At 39.3% G+C, this 17,524-nt stretch overlaps 1 protein-coding gene across 1 annotated transcript in view; it reads right to left on the bottom strand.

Moving 5' to 3' along the window:
- Positions 1-17,089, bottom strand: part of LOC124219891 (protein Wnt-4) — a 51,216-nt gene extending 34,127 nt beyond the window's left edge. Inside the window, exon 1 of the mRNA XM_046628131.2 lies at positions 16,739-17,089. Coding sequence (XP_046484087.1) covers positions 16,739-16,977 — 239 coding nt within the window. The 5' untranslated portion in view covers positions 16,978-17,089. The remainder of the gene's footprint in view (positions 1-16,738) is intronic.
- Between the last annotated feature and the right edge of the window lie 435 nt (positions 17,090-17,524).

Here is a 17,524-nt window from a genome sequence, read left to right as displayed (position 1 = left end):
GCTCGAGCGGCAAAAGAACGTCAGCGAGCAACAAACAACGTAACAGAGAATATCGGCGAGCGTCCCACTGTGAAGAAAATTGCTTTCCCCATTGAATGGACTTCCCGTTGAGTTTCCGAATAGGTTGAGAGAATTTCTCTCTCTCTCTCTCTCTCTCTATCTCTTAACTTTCGATCCCCTTCCCCCTCCGCCCCGCTTCAGGTATTACGGATAGGTATACGAACGTATATACAGCCAAGAGGTAAGAGATCATTTGCGATTCGATGGTCCCGCTCGCTATAATAAAGCGTCAAGCGTCTTCCCTGTCTGCATGAGAGTCGTTTTAGGCAGATAACAGATTGTCAATAGCGACGTTAATGCCGCCGCTGCTGCTGCTGCTGCGGTATGTGGATAATAAACACTTCAACGAATAATAAATTTCATAAATTTATGTAAAAGTATTGTATTATTATAGGTTTATACCAATAATAAATAATAATAAAACACTTGAATGAATAATAAATTTCATAAATTTATGTGAAGTTATTGTACTATTATATTATTATGATACCGTGCGCTTATAGCGAACGGCCTTTCGATTTTTAATTCAAGAATTTTCTCTCTCTCTCTCTCTCTCTCTCTCCGTCTCTCGAATTTTTATGTACAATATATTTCTTAAAACGGGATAAAAATTCTTTTTCGTTAGAGGTTATATTTTTCACGGTGTAATTATATTTAATCTTACAGTATTTGACAGATATTTTGAATACCAAATCGATTATACATTTACACATGCACAGCGTTGTACGAATATATAAATTTTTTAATCAATATAAAAAAGAAAATTAGTTTCCGAAGATCGTATTGATTGAAAAGTGAATTCATGGTCTGTGATAACGATTTTACAATAATACTGATCGAATTTTACGTAAAGAATGTGATAATTTATCCAAATCCGCAGAATTCGTAATCGTCTAAAATCGAGAGAAATTACGAGGATTAAGTTAGTAACTTTACCGTAACGATGCATGTTTAACAAAAAATCGCTAATTCGCACCTTCGCGACTTTCCGAAGTGAAGTTTAACCGTCGTAAACAAAATATAAACCGATTCTGAAAAGCCAACTCATTTAATCAAAGTCGTTTTAAATTTGATAGTAATGATTTATTCTTCCTCCCGATGTATCGTTAAGTTAACGTTACTAACTTCAGGCTCTCGGGAAGTTTCACGGTAAATTGTGAATCCGCAAATGTACTCGACGAATGTATTCATTACGATGATTATTATCAACACGATACGATACTTTCACGGAGTTGTTGCCGAGCTGTTCGTAGGCAGCAAACTAGCCAATGACGTAACCGCACAGCGATGCAAACTACGCATGATTTGGTCTCTAACCACCTAAAGCGCGACATAACCGCAAGGACGCGGAGAGAATCAGGAATGCACGGGGAGTCTGGAGGTCCCTGCAGGAGCAGGACAAACTCCCGTGGGTGTTTAATATTAAGAGACGAGTTAGCAGTCGCCCCTCGTCACATACGTACGTCATTTGGGTTACGATACGGGGATGCGGAGAGAGAGAGAGAGAGAGAGAGAAGGAGAGAGATATTGCAGGATGAAGAGCATTTGCCACTGTTTTGTATAATCCTGCAGGACGATGCAGTAAATGCGAAAAAGATGCGGGGTGCAGTAGGGTGGAAAGATATTTAGAGGTCGCTACCAGTGATTGTAATATTTGTTATTTATTTTTATGCGTATGCCTTACGAACTTATATATATATATATATATATATATATATATATATATTAGGGTGGTCCTTATTCAGGGTGTTGACGAATTTTTGCCAGACCATCCCCCAAATCAACTTCAAATAATTCGAAAACAATCGCCTAATTTTTTCAGATTTTTACATCGAATCAAAGACAGTCCGCATTGTGATCGAAGTTTCTTATGGAAATTAACACGGGTGAAACTTTTTTTTCTCAGTATATATTTTATTGCAAGAGTAATGATGTTCCAAATAATCTGTAACCGCGAAGTTTTGGTGAGAATTAGTGCTACTGTCTGGGAAAAAATACACATCGTCGTACGACGCAATCTAGACGAATTGCACAACCTCGAAACCTGACTTTTCTTTTATTTAGAGGAAGTGCAATTCGTCCAGATTGCCTCGTACGACGATGTGTATTTTTTTTTCCATACAGCATCACTTGTGCCGACTAAAACCTCGCGGTTACAGATTTTTTTGAACATTATTACTTTCGCGATAAAATATATGGTGCGAAATAAAGTTTTTCTCACGTCACTTCCATAAGAAGCTTCGATCACAACGCGGGCTATCTCAGACTTGCTGTAAGAATCTGAAAAAATTTGGCGACTCTTTTCAAATGATTTGAAATTGATTTCAGTGATGGAGCGGTAAAAATTCGTCAACACCCTAAACAAGGACCACCCTGACACATACGATAGTTTATTTCTTTCGTATCACGGTCCAATCAATCGTTCACCAATCAACGTCAAACCGCGCCTAACAATTCCGCAGTTGGCTCTTCTCGTCTATTATCCGAAAGATTAATCCTCTCGGAGAAATTTGGATAGCAGTTTTTGCTACCGAAATAGGAGTATCGCGTCACGTTATAATGTCCATGTTTCGTTTTCGGTACTGATTTTTACAAACAACGATTAATCGGACCACGATACGAAAAAAATAAACTAACATATATATATACATATATACTAGTCCGTAAGGTGTAGACATAAAAAAAAAAAAAAAATAAAAAACATAACAATAATCGGTAGCCAACTCTAAATTTTTTCTACCTCCTCCGGGTTTTACGAACAATGTTTTTTTTCAGTATTTGTCACAAATTTTTCGAGTGGCACCTTAAAAAAAAAAAAAAAAATTTTAAAAAATGAATCACCCTAAGGTGTGACGGTGAGGGGTGTTCGTAGGGGATGCGTTTCTCTTTCGTTATACATTACTTTTCCTCCTCGACCTCCTCCTTTTTTTACGATGCATGCAGGTGATTTCGGGGATGCCCCCGTGAGTCACGATCGACGCTATTCCGTATAGACATACATAGGCGAAGAAGGCAAAGAAGAAGAAGAAGAAGGAGGAGGAGGAGGAGGAGGATGAGGTAGGAAATAAACATGGTGTAACGTGTGGCGGAGGGAGGAACGGCTGAACAAGGGTAAGTTAACTACCTTGTTGAACGCGAGGAGAGATATACGCGTCCGTAAGGGTATAAGGTATGTTATATGTATGGAGCTACCTTCAGGTTATATTCTCGAGAGGGGGATGCGGCCGATCGACTTCTGCCTACTAGGGAAGAACAAATCCCGACGACGAACCTCCGCGAAGGTTAAACACGCGAAAAAACGTGCGCGAGACGATGTTGCACGTATATTGTATATACTGTACCAACCCCGTGTGTAAAATAATTGTTGGAAGAATCTTGTCTGCGTCAATTTTTATCGGCGTAAGTGTAGATAAAACTGATGGAAAAAAAAAAATAAATGTCAATATTGCGAATGGCCGATATATCGGAAATTTCAAACGTGCGGAAATGAAATAACGAAAGATTTCGGAACCGTTCGTCTTTCGTTATTTTATTTCCGTGACAAAATATCGAGACTAAAATGATTGCTTTGAAAATTTAACGGACGACGTTAAATCAGTTCAATTTCAAAAATCTGAACACACTCTGCACTTTTTTTAAAAATAGTTTACTCAATTTCGGACGATTCTACAGTTAAGAAATAAACCATTTTTCTTTAAAAAGAAAAAAAAACAACCAACAATTCGTTAAATTGTAACGTTACGAATTTGACTCTCTTTACCAAGAAAAAATCAAATAAAAAATTCGACACTTATCGCAACTCTTTTTCTAATCTTTTTTCAATCGTCTAACCCGCCCGCCGTGTAATTTTCTCCACGTATACACGTATACGTGCTGTAGCATACTTGTAAAACAAATTCAGGCCTAATATTCATGGGCATGTAATAACTGTTAGTAACAATTACACTTGTGTTATTACAGCGGGCACGCGCGATTCCGAATGCGATGTGTACCATCACCCCGACTATTTTATTGGCTGGTCGCGTGCACAGCTGCGATCAAATTAAGTTTCGAATCGATCGCTCTCGCATGTGTACAACAATATATTTTATATATATATATATATATATATATATATATACATATGTATGTATGTATGTACACAAACTAGGTATATTTGTAACAATACATTTACGTATCCGACTGTCGCTTCATCACATGCTCGCATGATGATGCATACCCATTTATTTTAACGTAGTTCATCATCATCATCATCATCAGCTGTTGCAATGTCAAAGCTTCGCGACGACGGCGATAATCGTAGCTTACACCACATTGCTATCTGTTACAAGCGTCTTGTTTGTGGATTCTTATTTAATATTCCACAGTCTTTAGAGAGACTAATTAATCAATCAGGTGTCGAACACGATTCCGACGAGCAATGTTTATCGAGTTATTATGATCACTGATTGAACATGTGTATGTATGTGTATATATATATACACACGTATATACGACGATTTGTCATTACTGTAATCCTTCCTTCCATGCCCCTCTTAGCTAGTTTCTTCGTTACTGGCCAAGGTATATCATATATACATACACACAGAGAGACGTAGAGTAAGTCGTCGTCGTCGTCGTCGCTTTCGAAGGTAAAGAGAAGAAGAAGTCTCTCCTAGGAAAGAGCTGCAGCAGTTTACCCAGTATATGTATATACAATTTTTTTCTTCGCCGTCGTCTTCTTCTTAAAAATGTCTACATACATACATACATACATACATACATATATATATATATATATATATATATTTTTTTTTCGTAATCGTTTTTTACCACATCCTCCTCCTCTCCCTCTCTTCTCGACTTTGTCCAGGGTCCGTTTGAGTCGTCTGGATGATACACATGGACAGACACGGGGCACAGACAGCAGGTTCAATAGCTAGAACGCGACTTGCGGGCGCATGTGTATAATAGATATTTGTACATTCTCGTCCGCGTCGGTGTGCAAGCATCCGTGCATGTACAAGCGGCAGGGATGGAGAGGAAGAGAGAAAGAGAGGGAGAGAGAGAGAGAGAGAGAGAGTGAAAAGAGAAGGGCGGCGATCCACAAACCCGTCGGTTTCGAGTCGAAATCATTTCGAAATAATTCAGGGGACAGAGAATATTCCCTTTTCTCGATGCAGGCTCGACCGACGGATATAGATTTGTGTTTGAGTTGTTCATCCCTGCCGCATATATACATGGTGGAATATGCGCGACACCGCAGACCTGCACTGCTTCGTAGGAGTTATTTATGATGGATTAGGACAGGTTTAGCCCGTGCGTAATTTATGTTTTGATCCTTGTACTGTACACACAAATATACACACGCAAACACACACACACACACACACACGGGCAAACAGATATATACGCGTTGCACATACGCGTCAACCTCTTCGGAATGTTTTTTATTTCATTATATACGCGCGTGTGTCGCGTTTGCTGTTGGAAAAGAAAAAAAAAAAAAAAAAAAAATGGAAGAGATGAGATGAAGAGGGAAATCGGAGACGATGAGACACAGGTGATATTCGTGGTGGTCGCTAAATCTTCGTCGCGAAATTCCCCGACTTTTTACAGGCTTTTCAGACAAGAGTCTTATAATTTTCCCTTACCAATTCGGACAAACTGGTTGTAGGAAATTGATAAAAATATACCGTATATTTCGTATAATTTTTTTTGCTTTTTGTTTTACAAAAGTACGAACCGTCGCTCGGGTCGGATTGTCCCGTCTAGTCGATGCGCAAAATCGTTTGTAAGGTAATATTTAGGAGTGTTCAAAGTTTGAAGAGAACCTTCCGCCGGTGGTAAAGAAAAATTGTATCCCATCTAATTTATCCGAAGCTTAAAAAAAATTGCGGGACGTGTTTGTACGAAGAGAAAACGTATGGCAAACGATTCTCTGACTTTTCGCAAAAACCCCAGACGTTTCCCCGACTATTACAGAATTTCATTAAATTCTACGACAGTTCCAGGTTTTTCAAAATACCCTGATCAGTGACCACCCTGTGAAACAATGTCGCAATGAAATTCATTTGCATCCCAAATACCGGTGCTTCTATGGTCTCTGGAATGACTCTGATACAGAATAAATACCCGTAAGAAAAAAACGTGCGTCATTGACTTTTCTGCGCGACGTTTTGCAGCTCTTGGATTACACTTTGGTGTCGATTCATCACCTTTTCTATTTATGATCCTCGAGTTTGCACGACAGTTTTAAACCGAGTCTAGCCACCGAATTACATGAGCATGAGTTTTGACCCCGGGGTAAAACTCGAACCGAACGACAACGATACAGGTGATCGAAAAAAATGGGAACCATCACGCCGTAAGAAGAAGAAGAAGAAGAGGAAGAAGAAGGAGAAGAAGCGGCGTATAACTACATAGCCGGACGGCAAAGGAAAAAGGTCTGAAAGGTCTTCTCCTCGACTTTTCACCACCCCAACAATCCCCCGGCACTTAATATGATCCAGAAAACACGTTCACCCAAAATATGCATACAGGTATAGGCGATAAGAAGAATCTCGAGTCAGATTGGCTTGGGTTGGGTATCAATATTATCTGATTGCGGATGAATAGTCGTGATATTATTATTTCGGGGACTCGAATGAATAATAAAAAGTCGACTGGAGGCGATTTGTCCCACTCTTGTTCTGGGGGATAATTTTCGCGAGAATAATGTCGGTAACGTTACCGTAACGATGCATGCGTAAGAAAAATTGCTACTCAATTCGTATCTTTATCCGAGATTTGGCAAATCATTATTTGACAAAATGAACTTCGATATTAAAAACCAATTTCTTGAGGGTTATTTTAAAATCCCAAATAACGATTATTTTTTAGCCTCAGGTTTCGTTACTTTGACATTATTACAAGATAATTCGGTTTTAATAATAATAGTAACAATGTCAAAAAAGTTGTTCGTAAATTGTTTAAACAAAAATTTGTCAAATTACGAATGAAATTTTTCTCAGTGCATTTGTACAAACGTCTGTAAACGAGAAAAGAGGACGTCGGTTCGCGTGAAACGTTTTTCGCTAACTTGAAATTGAGAGGTAAAGCCACTTGTCGTTGGCGAAGCCGCGTTATTACAGGCCTAACACACACAGAGTCCTTTTGTGCGAAAAAAGGTTTTGGCTCGAGGATGATCGTGATCGCAGCACGTATCCAACGTCCGAAATTCCCCAGGTTTTACCCCGCCAGCTATCTCGGAGAGGCACACTTGTTGAATGCGTGGCTTATCTTCAGCTATAGATCACCTAGCTCGCAAGCACCGTCTCTCCTCCTCTCTCTCTCTCTCTCTCTCTGTGTGTCTCCTTCCACAACACCACGTATACCCCCTTCGCGCAAAATTCCATCACGCTCGTGCAACATTAACTCCGTTTCGCACATTCTCAAGTGCAATTCGCCACTCTAATCGTGATAAAGTAGAAAAAGATAAAACGGCGTTGGTACGTCAATTTTTTTTCTTTTTTTTTTTTTATGAAAAAAATAAATGATTTAATAGAAACTCGCGATTCTTACATTTTCTGCGAACGATTGGACATTCCATCGTATTCTCATGATATACACGGTTGGATAAGAAAAAAAAAAAAAAAATAGAAAAAATGTCCCATCAAGTACACTAAGATTTTTCGATTGATTTAACAAATTGCTTATTGTATGATTATGTGGGGAAAAAAGTAGAAGTTACAAATTAAACGTTGATGTGACAATTTAAACGTTAAAATTACAAAACAATTTTGTCATATCGATTAACAGAAATGTAACGAATAACAAGAATATAAAGTAAACCTGCCGAGACATTATGTTTAAGTTTAATTATTCTAACAGTGTAAGGTTACAGTTTTTTGTCGAATCGGTTATACTCGACTCTCGGAGAGAAGCAAAAATAGCGAGAAACTACAGAGATCGAGTAAAAATTCCGATCAGAGAGACGAGATTGGATTAGATTACAAATCATTTATCAACGCCGTAGCCAAATTCGGCCAAAGGGCAAATGAAAGAGTACGGGTAGTGATACGTGAGACTATACTAAGCGGAAAACAACATAACAGAAGCATATAGTAGTCAGACATCAGCAACGAACATGCATAAATCTCAACGTTACAATAACAATAAGTAAAGAAATAAATACAAAAAGTAACCAATACCGTAAACACGGAGCAAAACAACAGACAGTCGTTACAGCGAGCAATAATAATATGAATAAATAAATTGTGTAAATAAAAGAGAAAGAAAGAAGGAAAGAGAGACAGAGAGAGAGAGAGAGAAAGGGAATAGGAACAGGAGGGAGGCATTCTTTTGGGGAGCCGCGCAACCTGAGCCCCGGCAGCATAAATCTAGGAAGAAAAAAGAACTAGGGGTGGTGGGATGTGGTTTGAGAAGGGAAATAAAATCAACCCTTGGCGATAAATAAGCGACAGAGCAAGGGCCTCGTCGATCCCATGAGTCAAATTGCGGTGCAGTACCGTATACGTGGGATACACATGGTGTTGGGGGGGGGGATCTAAGGTATTAGAGACACGCGGAGTGTGCCTGCTGCTGCATCTAACATGTAATATGTATAATGTATACCCACCAATAAAGTTGTGCCAGTGCGTAAAACGCGCGGTCCTATAGTACGGTACGGTATGGTATGGTATGGTATGGTATGGTATGGTATAGTATAGCAGCACGGATGCAGCATCGACTGACTGACCCCCCCCCCCCCCCCCCTTCCCCCCCTAACTCCCAGAATGCAATTTTATCCCGCGGGGAAAGTTGGACGAAGGGTCTCTCCTCCTCTTATCTCTAGCTCTCTTTCTCGCAATGTTTCTCGACGGCGTAATGGACTCTTGAATAAAACAGGCGAAGAGAGCCTCCATCCTCCTCATCCTATACTACAGCCTAGGAAGGCGGATATCTTGCGCAATATAGGTGTAAGTATGTACGCACATGCATGTACGAAGAACGGTGTTAAATTCTGCATCCCCCTCCAACTCGTCGCGTTTCTCTGATCTCCGATTCTCGGAGAAGGAAATGAACTTTTCCCCTAACCTCTATCTGAGGAGCATGGACACCTTGACAAGTTGCAGGGTGTGCAACATCGCGATACGAGTTCGCTGCATAACTTCAACGGTAGATTTATATCCAACCGACTGACTGAGCGACTGACGACGATGACGACGATGATCATCGTCACTGCTGTGCAAAACGCTTTTATGTATGGCGTAAATGATTACGGTCAAACGATGAAGAAAATTCATCGAATTTTAATGATGAAGTTAGGTTAGGTTAGGCTTGGTTTGATTAGGTTAAGTTAGGTTAAGTATAATCGTAACGATATAACGTGCAAAGGAAAAATTGTTACTTCCCACCTTTAGGATTGTCTAGAATATGGTAAACCACGATGATTAACAACGGTGTTATATGTAGCGGCAAGACATTAAGGTTAGGTTAGGTTAGGTTAGGTTAAGTATAACCGTAACGATGCGTGTTGAGGAAAAATTGTCACCTCCCACCTTTTGGGCTGTCTAAGATTTGGTAAACCATGATAATTAACAATGGTACTAGGATTTTGGTAGCGCACAGGTAGAATGGTAAGGAAGAATTTGACGATGGATTGGAATGTTTAAACCGTTCATTGACTTGGACAAATATCGTCGAATTACCCGACTTTTTATACCGATGTGGAAACCAATTCTTTGCATTCTTTCCAAGGATTTAAAACTCTGCGCATCTCCGAAGATTTCACAACATTTAATATCCGTACATATAAAAGCTGGTTTACCGGAATTTTTCATATGGTATTTTGTAATAAGTCGGTAACGCAAAAGATCCAAAGACCTTCTGGTCAAGTACAACGTGGATTGATTACGAGCTGCGTGACGCAAGGCCCGCACCACAAAGATCAAGATTCAAGAACTGGAGCAGCGAATCCATGAAACGAAGTATCGCGTAATGCAAGCACCGCAGTTCCACTTCAACTTCTTCAATTAAACGCCCTCCGGGATTAGGGCTATGATTCGAGGAGATCGTTGGGTGGAGGAAATCGCCGCCAAGGACCAGAAGAAGAAGAAGAAGAAGAAGAAGAAGAAGAAGAAGAAGGGCAAAAAGAAGAAGAAGAGTGAACCGGCGCTGCAGCGCAACCAAGGGCTTCGGAAATGACGAAACAAAAACAAGTTTTGAAGAAGGCCCGAGGGGCTGGCATAGGTTGGGTCAGTTTTTCATATTGTCTACCTGTCGGCTACTTCAGAGGAGAGTTTCGTGGCTGTTAGCACCTCCCTTTGTAACGAACCCACCAGCGTCACGAAGAGACCGAGGGGGAGAGAGAGAGAGAGAGAGGGAGAGCGGAATGGAACTGAGGAGAGAAGCGAGAAGCGAGAAGAGACTAGGCAGGCTTCTCTTCTTCTCCTTCTTCATTCCATTCTGTTCACCTCTCTTCGCGGTCCGTGGATGGTGGTGTCCCAGCAGTGCTGCAGCACCACCAGAAGAACCAAGAGAGAAAAATGCCTCGAGACTCTCGACAAAGTAGGTATACATGTCCATGAGTATGTGTATGTTTACGTGCATGTACACGTATGCATATCCATAAGAGTTGGAAAAGCCGTGGGTTTCCAAGGCGGAGGGGAAGAGCACCCATTGTTATGACATTAGCTGGTCCCTCTCGACTCTCCGATGCTGCAACGCCGAACGAAGCGGATCCGAAGAGGACCTGCAGCACTTTCGGCTCGCCGATTTTCTTTGTCGGTACGATAAAGTCGCCGAAGAAGAAATAGACCATCGAGATGGAGACGGGACCGAGGATCGGTGGAAAAAGAGCGACGGATCGAGCTGCTGCTGCAGTCACTGTGTTGTTGTGTCGAAGATGGAAGATGAAGAGGATGAAGAGGATGAAGAGAATGAAGATGATGAGAAGAAGGAGGAGGAGGAGGACTGCAGAGTAATAAGCAACGCAACTGTGCAGAGATACCCATTAACTTTTTTATCTTTCGGAGGCAGCAGCTTAACGCCAAAAAACACTGCAGTGCTACCGAGTTCGACCCCTCGACTTTCTAACTAAACGATTTCGAATCAAGTGTCGTTTTCAATCGTCAGTTCATGAGACGATTATTTTGAAAAAGAGAAATTCGTACCGTAGGTATCGCATTTCGGAAGATGAGTAGGTAGGTATATCACTGTTCAAAATTTCTTCATGTAACTTCCTACGCTGTGTTGGAAGTTTTTTTTATATCGTTCCTATAAATTTTTAGTAAAATCAAAATCAGCTTCATTGCGAATTGAAAACAAATGTATGCATATCGTAATTTACGTAGCTGCATCGAATTTGTAAATTTGAAACCTGATTTCGTAAATAGAAAAAAATTAAAAATTTCTCTCAGTGCTACCATTGTACGACGACGGCCCCATATGTAACACGTACCTTTATACCATAGTCATATTTATACTGGCATTGCCAAATAACATATCACACCTATAAAAGATGCCGATTTTAAATCCCGGCATCAACCCAGCATCGCGCATACCCTGCAGCGCAATAAGCCATCGATGGAAAGCCATAAGTTTTTATATGGTTACGTGGGGTAAGGTGGGCACGCGATATGGTGGTGGTGCAGCAGTAGCAGCAGCAGCAGCGGCAATGGGGGTTCAAACTGATTGTGAGAGAGGGCAGAGACCCCTCTTTTCTCTTTGTGCTTCACGTACGTACTACACATGTACATATATCCATAGATATGCGTGCGGTGTTTTTTACTTCCCCCTTCCCCAAGCTTTACTTCTTTTTTTTACGATACTACAAGATGGCGTGACCGTATAATATTGTACCACTATAACATTGAACGTAAAATAACTCGGGGTATTTTATACATCGGTTCTCTCATGACATATTATTATTATTAAACATACTTCAGCTGTTGAAACGTTATTATCAAAAAATAAATCATAAAAAACAAAAAAAAAAAAAAAAAAGAGTACCAAATTTCAATGTTACTGCCAAAGATTCGCGTTTTTTTTTTTTTTTTTACTTCTATCGATAATACATCGTAGTTACACACGTTCGTATGATCTTTGTTCGATAAAAATCTTTACAGTTGTATACGAGCGTCCGGTTCCGGTTGCATTATTTGGATCCTAACGGTGAGGAAGGCGGTGTGTATAATAAAAGCAAAAGAGAAAAGATCAGAAGTCGAGTAATAAAAGGAAAGGAAAAAATGAGAAGGCGAATGAAAGGCATCGGATTTATGGTACGTCATTAAGTTTTGCCATTTGGCTTGAGCGTGTGCTTGCATACACACAATGTGTGCACCTTAAACGTACGTGCATTGTAGATGTACAACGTGTACGCGATGTATATCCAAGGATTACCATTTTACTGCCGTTTTTGAATCATCTGTGAGGGGGGATTAGAGGAAAATAAAAATTACGATGATGGATAAAATTCGCACTGGCAGATAATGGAATGAATGAAGATGGGGAAGAGAAAATCGACGGTAGGTATAAAAGTTTGTCGAGCGATAAAAGGATTCTTTTAAAATGTCTTTGTTGAGCAACTTGTATACGATGTTGTAACAACACGCCTAGTAACGAATTCTGTTCAATTTGTCCAAGGATCGCTGTGTGGATAATAACGCTATACGTGTAAGACACGCCGAAATATTTACGCAAACGACGCGACTTTGATTCACGTTCTTACATACGTAACAACCGGCTTTGGATTATAGTGGAAAAAAAAAAGAATAACATCCGATTCGAATTTCGAACCACGAGTGCAGATTCGTGATTTACGATTTTAAAACCTTCGGATACCGTGTTACGTGAAAATATGCATATGATCTTGGATTCGTTATCGGTGACCTAAAAAACCTCGGCCTACCAATTTCTGCCGAAATCGGAATATTTTTAGACTTTTTTCCACCGTATTGAATCGCCATTTTGAATTTCGCAATCCGACTTGAGATTCGTGATCAGCCGCCCAACAAACCGACGAGTACAAATTTTCATCAAAATTCAAATGTTTTTAGTTTTTTTTTTTTCAGCTTATCGAATACGCCAAATTTGAATTTTGCAAATCTGACCTTACATTCGTGATTAGGGATCCGAAAAGCCTCACGGTACAAATTTTCGTTGAAATCCAATCGTCCATTCTCAAGCTATATCATCATTTTTATTCGAATTTTTTGGAATTTTGCTATTCAAATAATCGAAAAAGTACCAAACCGATCAAAGTGAAAATCCAAGGGGTGTTTTAAGTTTGGAAAAACTGCGTCCATTGAGCCATCGGACAAAAGAAAAGTTTCAAAACGTGTCGAGATCTAGTGAAATCTAAATTTTTAATTTTCGGAGGTTAATTCCTGCGATAACATCCTTTTTTCTCCAAAAACGATGAGAAACAAGAAGTCGATAAAAACATCAACGCCAGAATCGTGTGTAATTCATTCTTAATAACAGTAAAAGGTTGGACGGTTGGATCGGGGTTATTTCGAGGTGAAGAAGATCGCACGAAGAGCAAACGACAGCGGAACAAGATTTGAATCTAGAGTGCACAAAGAGGCAACTGCGTCATAAAATCTTGTCTTTTCAAATAGAATAGATGCGAGAGGAGAAGCCACGTGTAGGATACGGATGTACACTTGGGTACAATGAATCTGAAACGGCTAATTTTTTCCACTAGACAGTCACGTTGGCAACACTGAGAAACCCGCAGCGCCACGGTCGGCCGAGCGCGAAACAAACTCAATCTCAATAAATGTTGGATCGACGCGTCAATTCTAAGGTTAGGTTCGACGGTCATGGGTTATGTTACGTTTACTGAGATCGAGTTTGTTTCGCGCTCGGCCGACCGTGGCGCTGCAGGTATCTCAGTGTTGCCAACGTGACTGTCTAGTGAAAAAAATTCGAGGTCTCAGACTCGTTGTCCCCAAGTGTACGTACATAAATGTAGGTACAACGCCTGTGATACACACGTGACTTTTACTGGGCGTGAAGTTTGGAGTGAAAGAAATAAATACCGGGGAGAAAAGTCGTATAAGGTGTGAACTAAAAGCGCATGCACGGCATTTAATATCCGTCATATTACAAAATGCGCTTTTAAAGAGACGTAGAGGATGAAGATGGAGGGGGGGAGAAAGCGGCAGCGGTATCGGGAATAAAAGAAGGCGATAATGCGATTCTTAATTGCTATCGTAAACTCAACGCGTCCCTGGATCCCTGTCTTCTTCTTGATATTGCTTAATAAAATCGCTTTATTAAAGCCCCTAAACTTCGGTGCTATTCCATACGCACAGTTTTATGTTGCGCAGGCTATAATCAGATATTACAGGTACCCATACATATATATATATATATATATATATATACATATATGCACACACCTTGTAAAAGTGATCGATAAAATTTGAAAGAATATTTCAGAACAAAGAAACTTTCGGTGTATTAATTGTGAAAATATGTTACAAATACAAGTTAAACATATTAAGCAACAATATTTTTATTGAACGAATTTTTAATATCGATTTAACCAAGTTTTCAGAAACGATGATCATTTTGTCGTCCCGTGTTTATTATACGGAAGAAAGAGAATATTTGCGGATTTTACCCCTTCGAATTGACTGTATTCTTCTTTTTTATGCTCTTTTCTTTTTCATCCCAGCGAAAATTTCGAACAGCACAACAATATTCGATCATAAAATTATAGATCTCTCTGTAACGCGAATTTTTTTTTCCACAATCTGTAACAAATGTGAAAATATCGCAGTATATATTTGAGTAAAACGAGAAACGGTAAATTACGGGCACGAACATGGGAAAAAATTGTTCTCTGAAATCGAGATTATTATAATATTATAAAAAAAAAAGTAATTTCAAAAACACGTTCCAGGATCGAGTGTAGCGATGACAAGAGAATAACGAGCGTTACGTTAACGACTAGATATCGCGTACACGTTGATACGTGTAGGACGAAGAAGATGAAGGAGAAGAAGTAGGGTAAAGGGTAGTGCACGGTACACATCTAAACACGAGCATAGTTGTTGCGCATCAAGTTTGAACTAAACTTTCAAGTCACGTACGACCAACGCGCATCTGATGCAGCCAGAAACGTTGTCCCGTGTAACGTAAGTACTAGTCAGACGTGTTTCTGCGCTGATTCGTGATACGTAGTAAAAAAAAAAAATAAATAAAACGTAAGCAATGCAAGGTGCCTGTACTGTGTATGTCATGTAATATATGTAATATATAGTACGAACGGTATGAATGGTAGGAATAAAATTTGAAGAACAAAAAACAAAAAAAAAAAATGAATAAATAAATAAATAAAAAGGAAAATAACGGAATGAAACTCTGGAGAAAAGAATTCGAAGAATAACAGGAAAAATTGTCACTGTCTGAAATGAAATAAAATTCTTAAAGAAGGATGGAAAAGGAACAAAATAAGCGACTGCGATGAAAATTCAAAAAAAATCTTTTCATCCTCGCATCGTTCACAAATGTAACCAGCGGAAAAACACTTTGTACCGTAATGATATATAATGTTTTGCAAATCGGCTTTGTTAATTAGCCCGGTCCGTTCGCCGCAAAAAAGCTCGAAGCTCGAAGCGCAACTGCAAAACTGCAACTCCGCAAATTCGGGGTTAAAGTTTCAAAGTAAATAATTATTATTATTATTATTATTATACGCAAAGTTACGTTTCGCGTGTTTGTATGTAACTCGTTACGATAACGAGACAAACACCATGCACGATATTATACACACGCTGTACGAAAGATTTTTTATTACTTTTCGCATTTATTGCCGGGTCATTTTATTTCATCGTTTTTTCCCATCGCGTCGGTATGATCTTTAAACTCCTCGCTTATTTCTTATTCTTTTTCTTTTCTTTTTTTTTTAAGAGCAAGCAGCTTTTGCACAGCCTTGCGATTTCTCTTTTCCACCTTATAATTTTTTTTTTTGCTTTTGTTTTTTCACGTTTTTCCGTACGCAAGATATTGTTTATTCTCATGTCTGTCGCACGAAATTCGGATCAAGAAGAAGAAGAAGAAGGAAAAAACATCGAAATTAAAAGAAAAAAAAAAGCGTCAAAAGCTTCGGTCTCGGGGGAAAAAAAAACAACAACAACAACAACAACAAAAAATACAATCTCGCCACTTTCTAAATACGTTGGTACGCGCAATGCCTGTGCAGCGTGTAATAAAGGCTTGCTGCGCATGCTGCACTACAATAAGGAAAACGTGTTAAAAGCGTATTAGTGACGCACTTTTACAACCGTCACGATCGTTACAGACTATGACTACCGATCGTCAACTATATTACAGGTATACCTAACAATGTATACATGTACGAACGAAGAGCCGATATTATAAGCTTACGACAAGTAAATTTCTGTATCATCAATACAGTATTGAATTGAGGAAACGACGGGTTGAAATAAAAAAAAAAAGAAAAAAAAAGAGAGAACACGAATTGAAAAATTGAAAAATAAAATGAAAAATAAATAAACAATCGAAGAATAGTCGCGAGAAGAAAAGAAACTCTCGTATAATTCGATCGCTCTTCCTCTCGATATTTCAATTATTATTAACCAATTCGACGCGTCTTCCTCATACGTAATAACAAATTTAACGATATGCGAACGAAACGACAAGCGTTTGATATTACGATACCAGTTTGTAATCGATAACTTACCACCAATTAGCCTGAACCCCGTTGTGCTGAGTGACGAGGGCGAGTATTATTGCGACGATCATGATCGTGGTCGTCGACGTCGATGAAGATGACGACGACGATGACGATGAAGATGACGGTGCACCGATACCAGCGGTTATACAATTTGAAACGCGACTGGTAACAGTAGTGGTTGTATTACGAGGCACTGCGATCTCGGCCATTCGAGATTCCGATATTATTGTATTACGCATATACATATATATAATATATAAACTAAACCCAGGCTGCACACTGATGCGGGAGGAGAAAATAATTGGCGATTATGTCACACTGCACTCGAAGCGTAGAAAGGTGAAGAAAAGGGAAAGAAAGAAAAAAAAAAAAAAAAAACCCCCGACACTGTTTTACGTAATAAAATATCTCCTCCTCCTCCTCCTCCCCCCCCTCCCCCCACTCCTCCCACCGGCGTCGACGTCCTCTACGAGCGTCCCCTTAAATACCGACAATTAATTAGTCCTGTTTATCTCTTAGCCCAGCATCTCGTTTAACCGACGCTTGTTATTTATATTTTTATTATTTTTTAATTTTTATATATATAATTTTTATACTCTGCAATTATTGTTATTGTTGTTGTTGTTGTTGTTATTATTATTATTGTAACCGGTGTTACGCTTTTTATTTCTTGTTCTTTCCGTTTTTTTCTCTTATTCTCGTTCTTGCCACGTTTTTACATTAACAAATTATTACACGTGTATGTACGTATATAATAATATATTGAATATACAATTTTGTGATTTAGCATAA

This window comes from Neodiprion pinetum, chromosome 5 (assembly GCF_021155775.2).
Source record: "Neodiprion pinetum isolate iyNeoPine1 chromosome 5, iyNeoPine1.2, whole genome shotgun sequence".
Taxonomy (NCBI): domain Eukaryota; kingdom Metazoa; phylum Arthropoda; class Insecta; order Hymenoptera; family Diprionidae; genus Neodiprion; species Neodiprion pinetum.
Note: the sequence above shows the minus strand (reverse complement) of the source record. Positions and strands in the feature narration are given on the sequence as shown.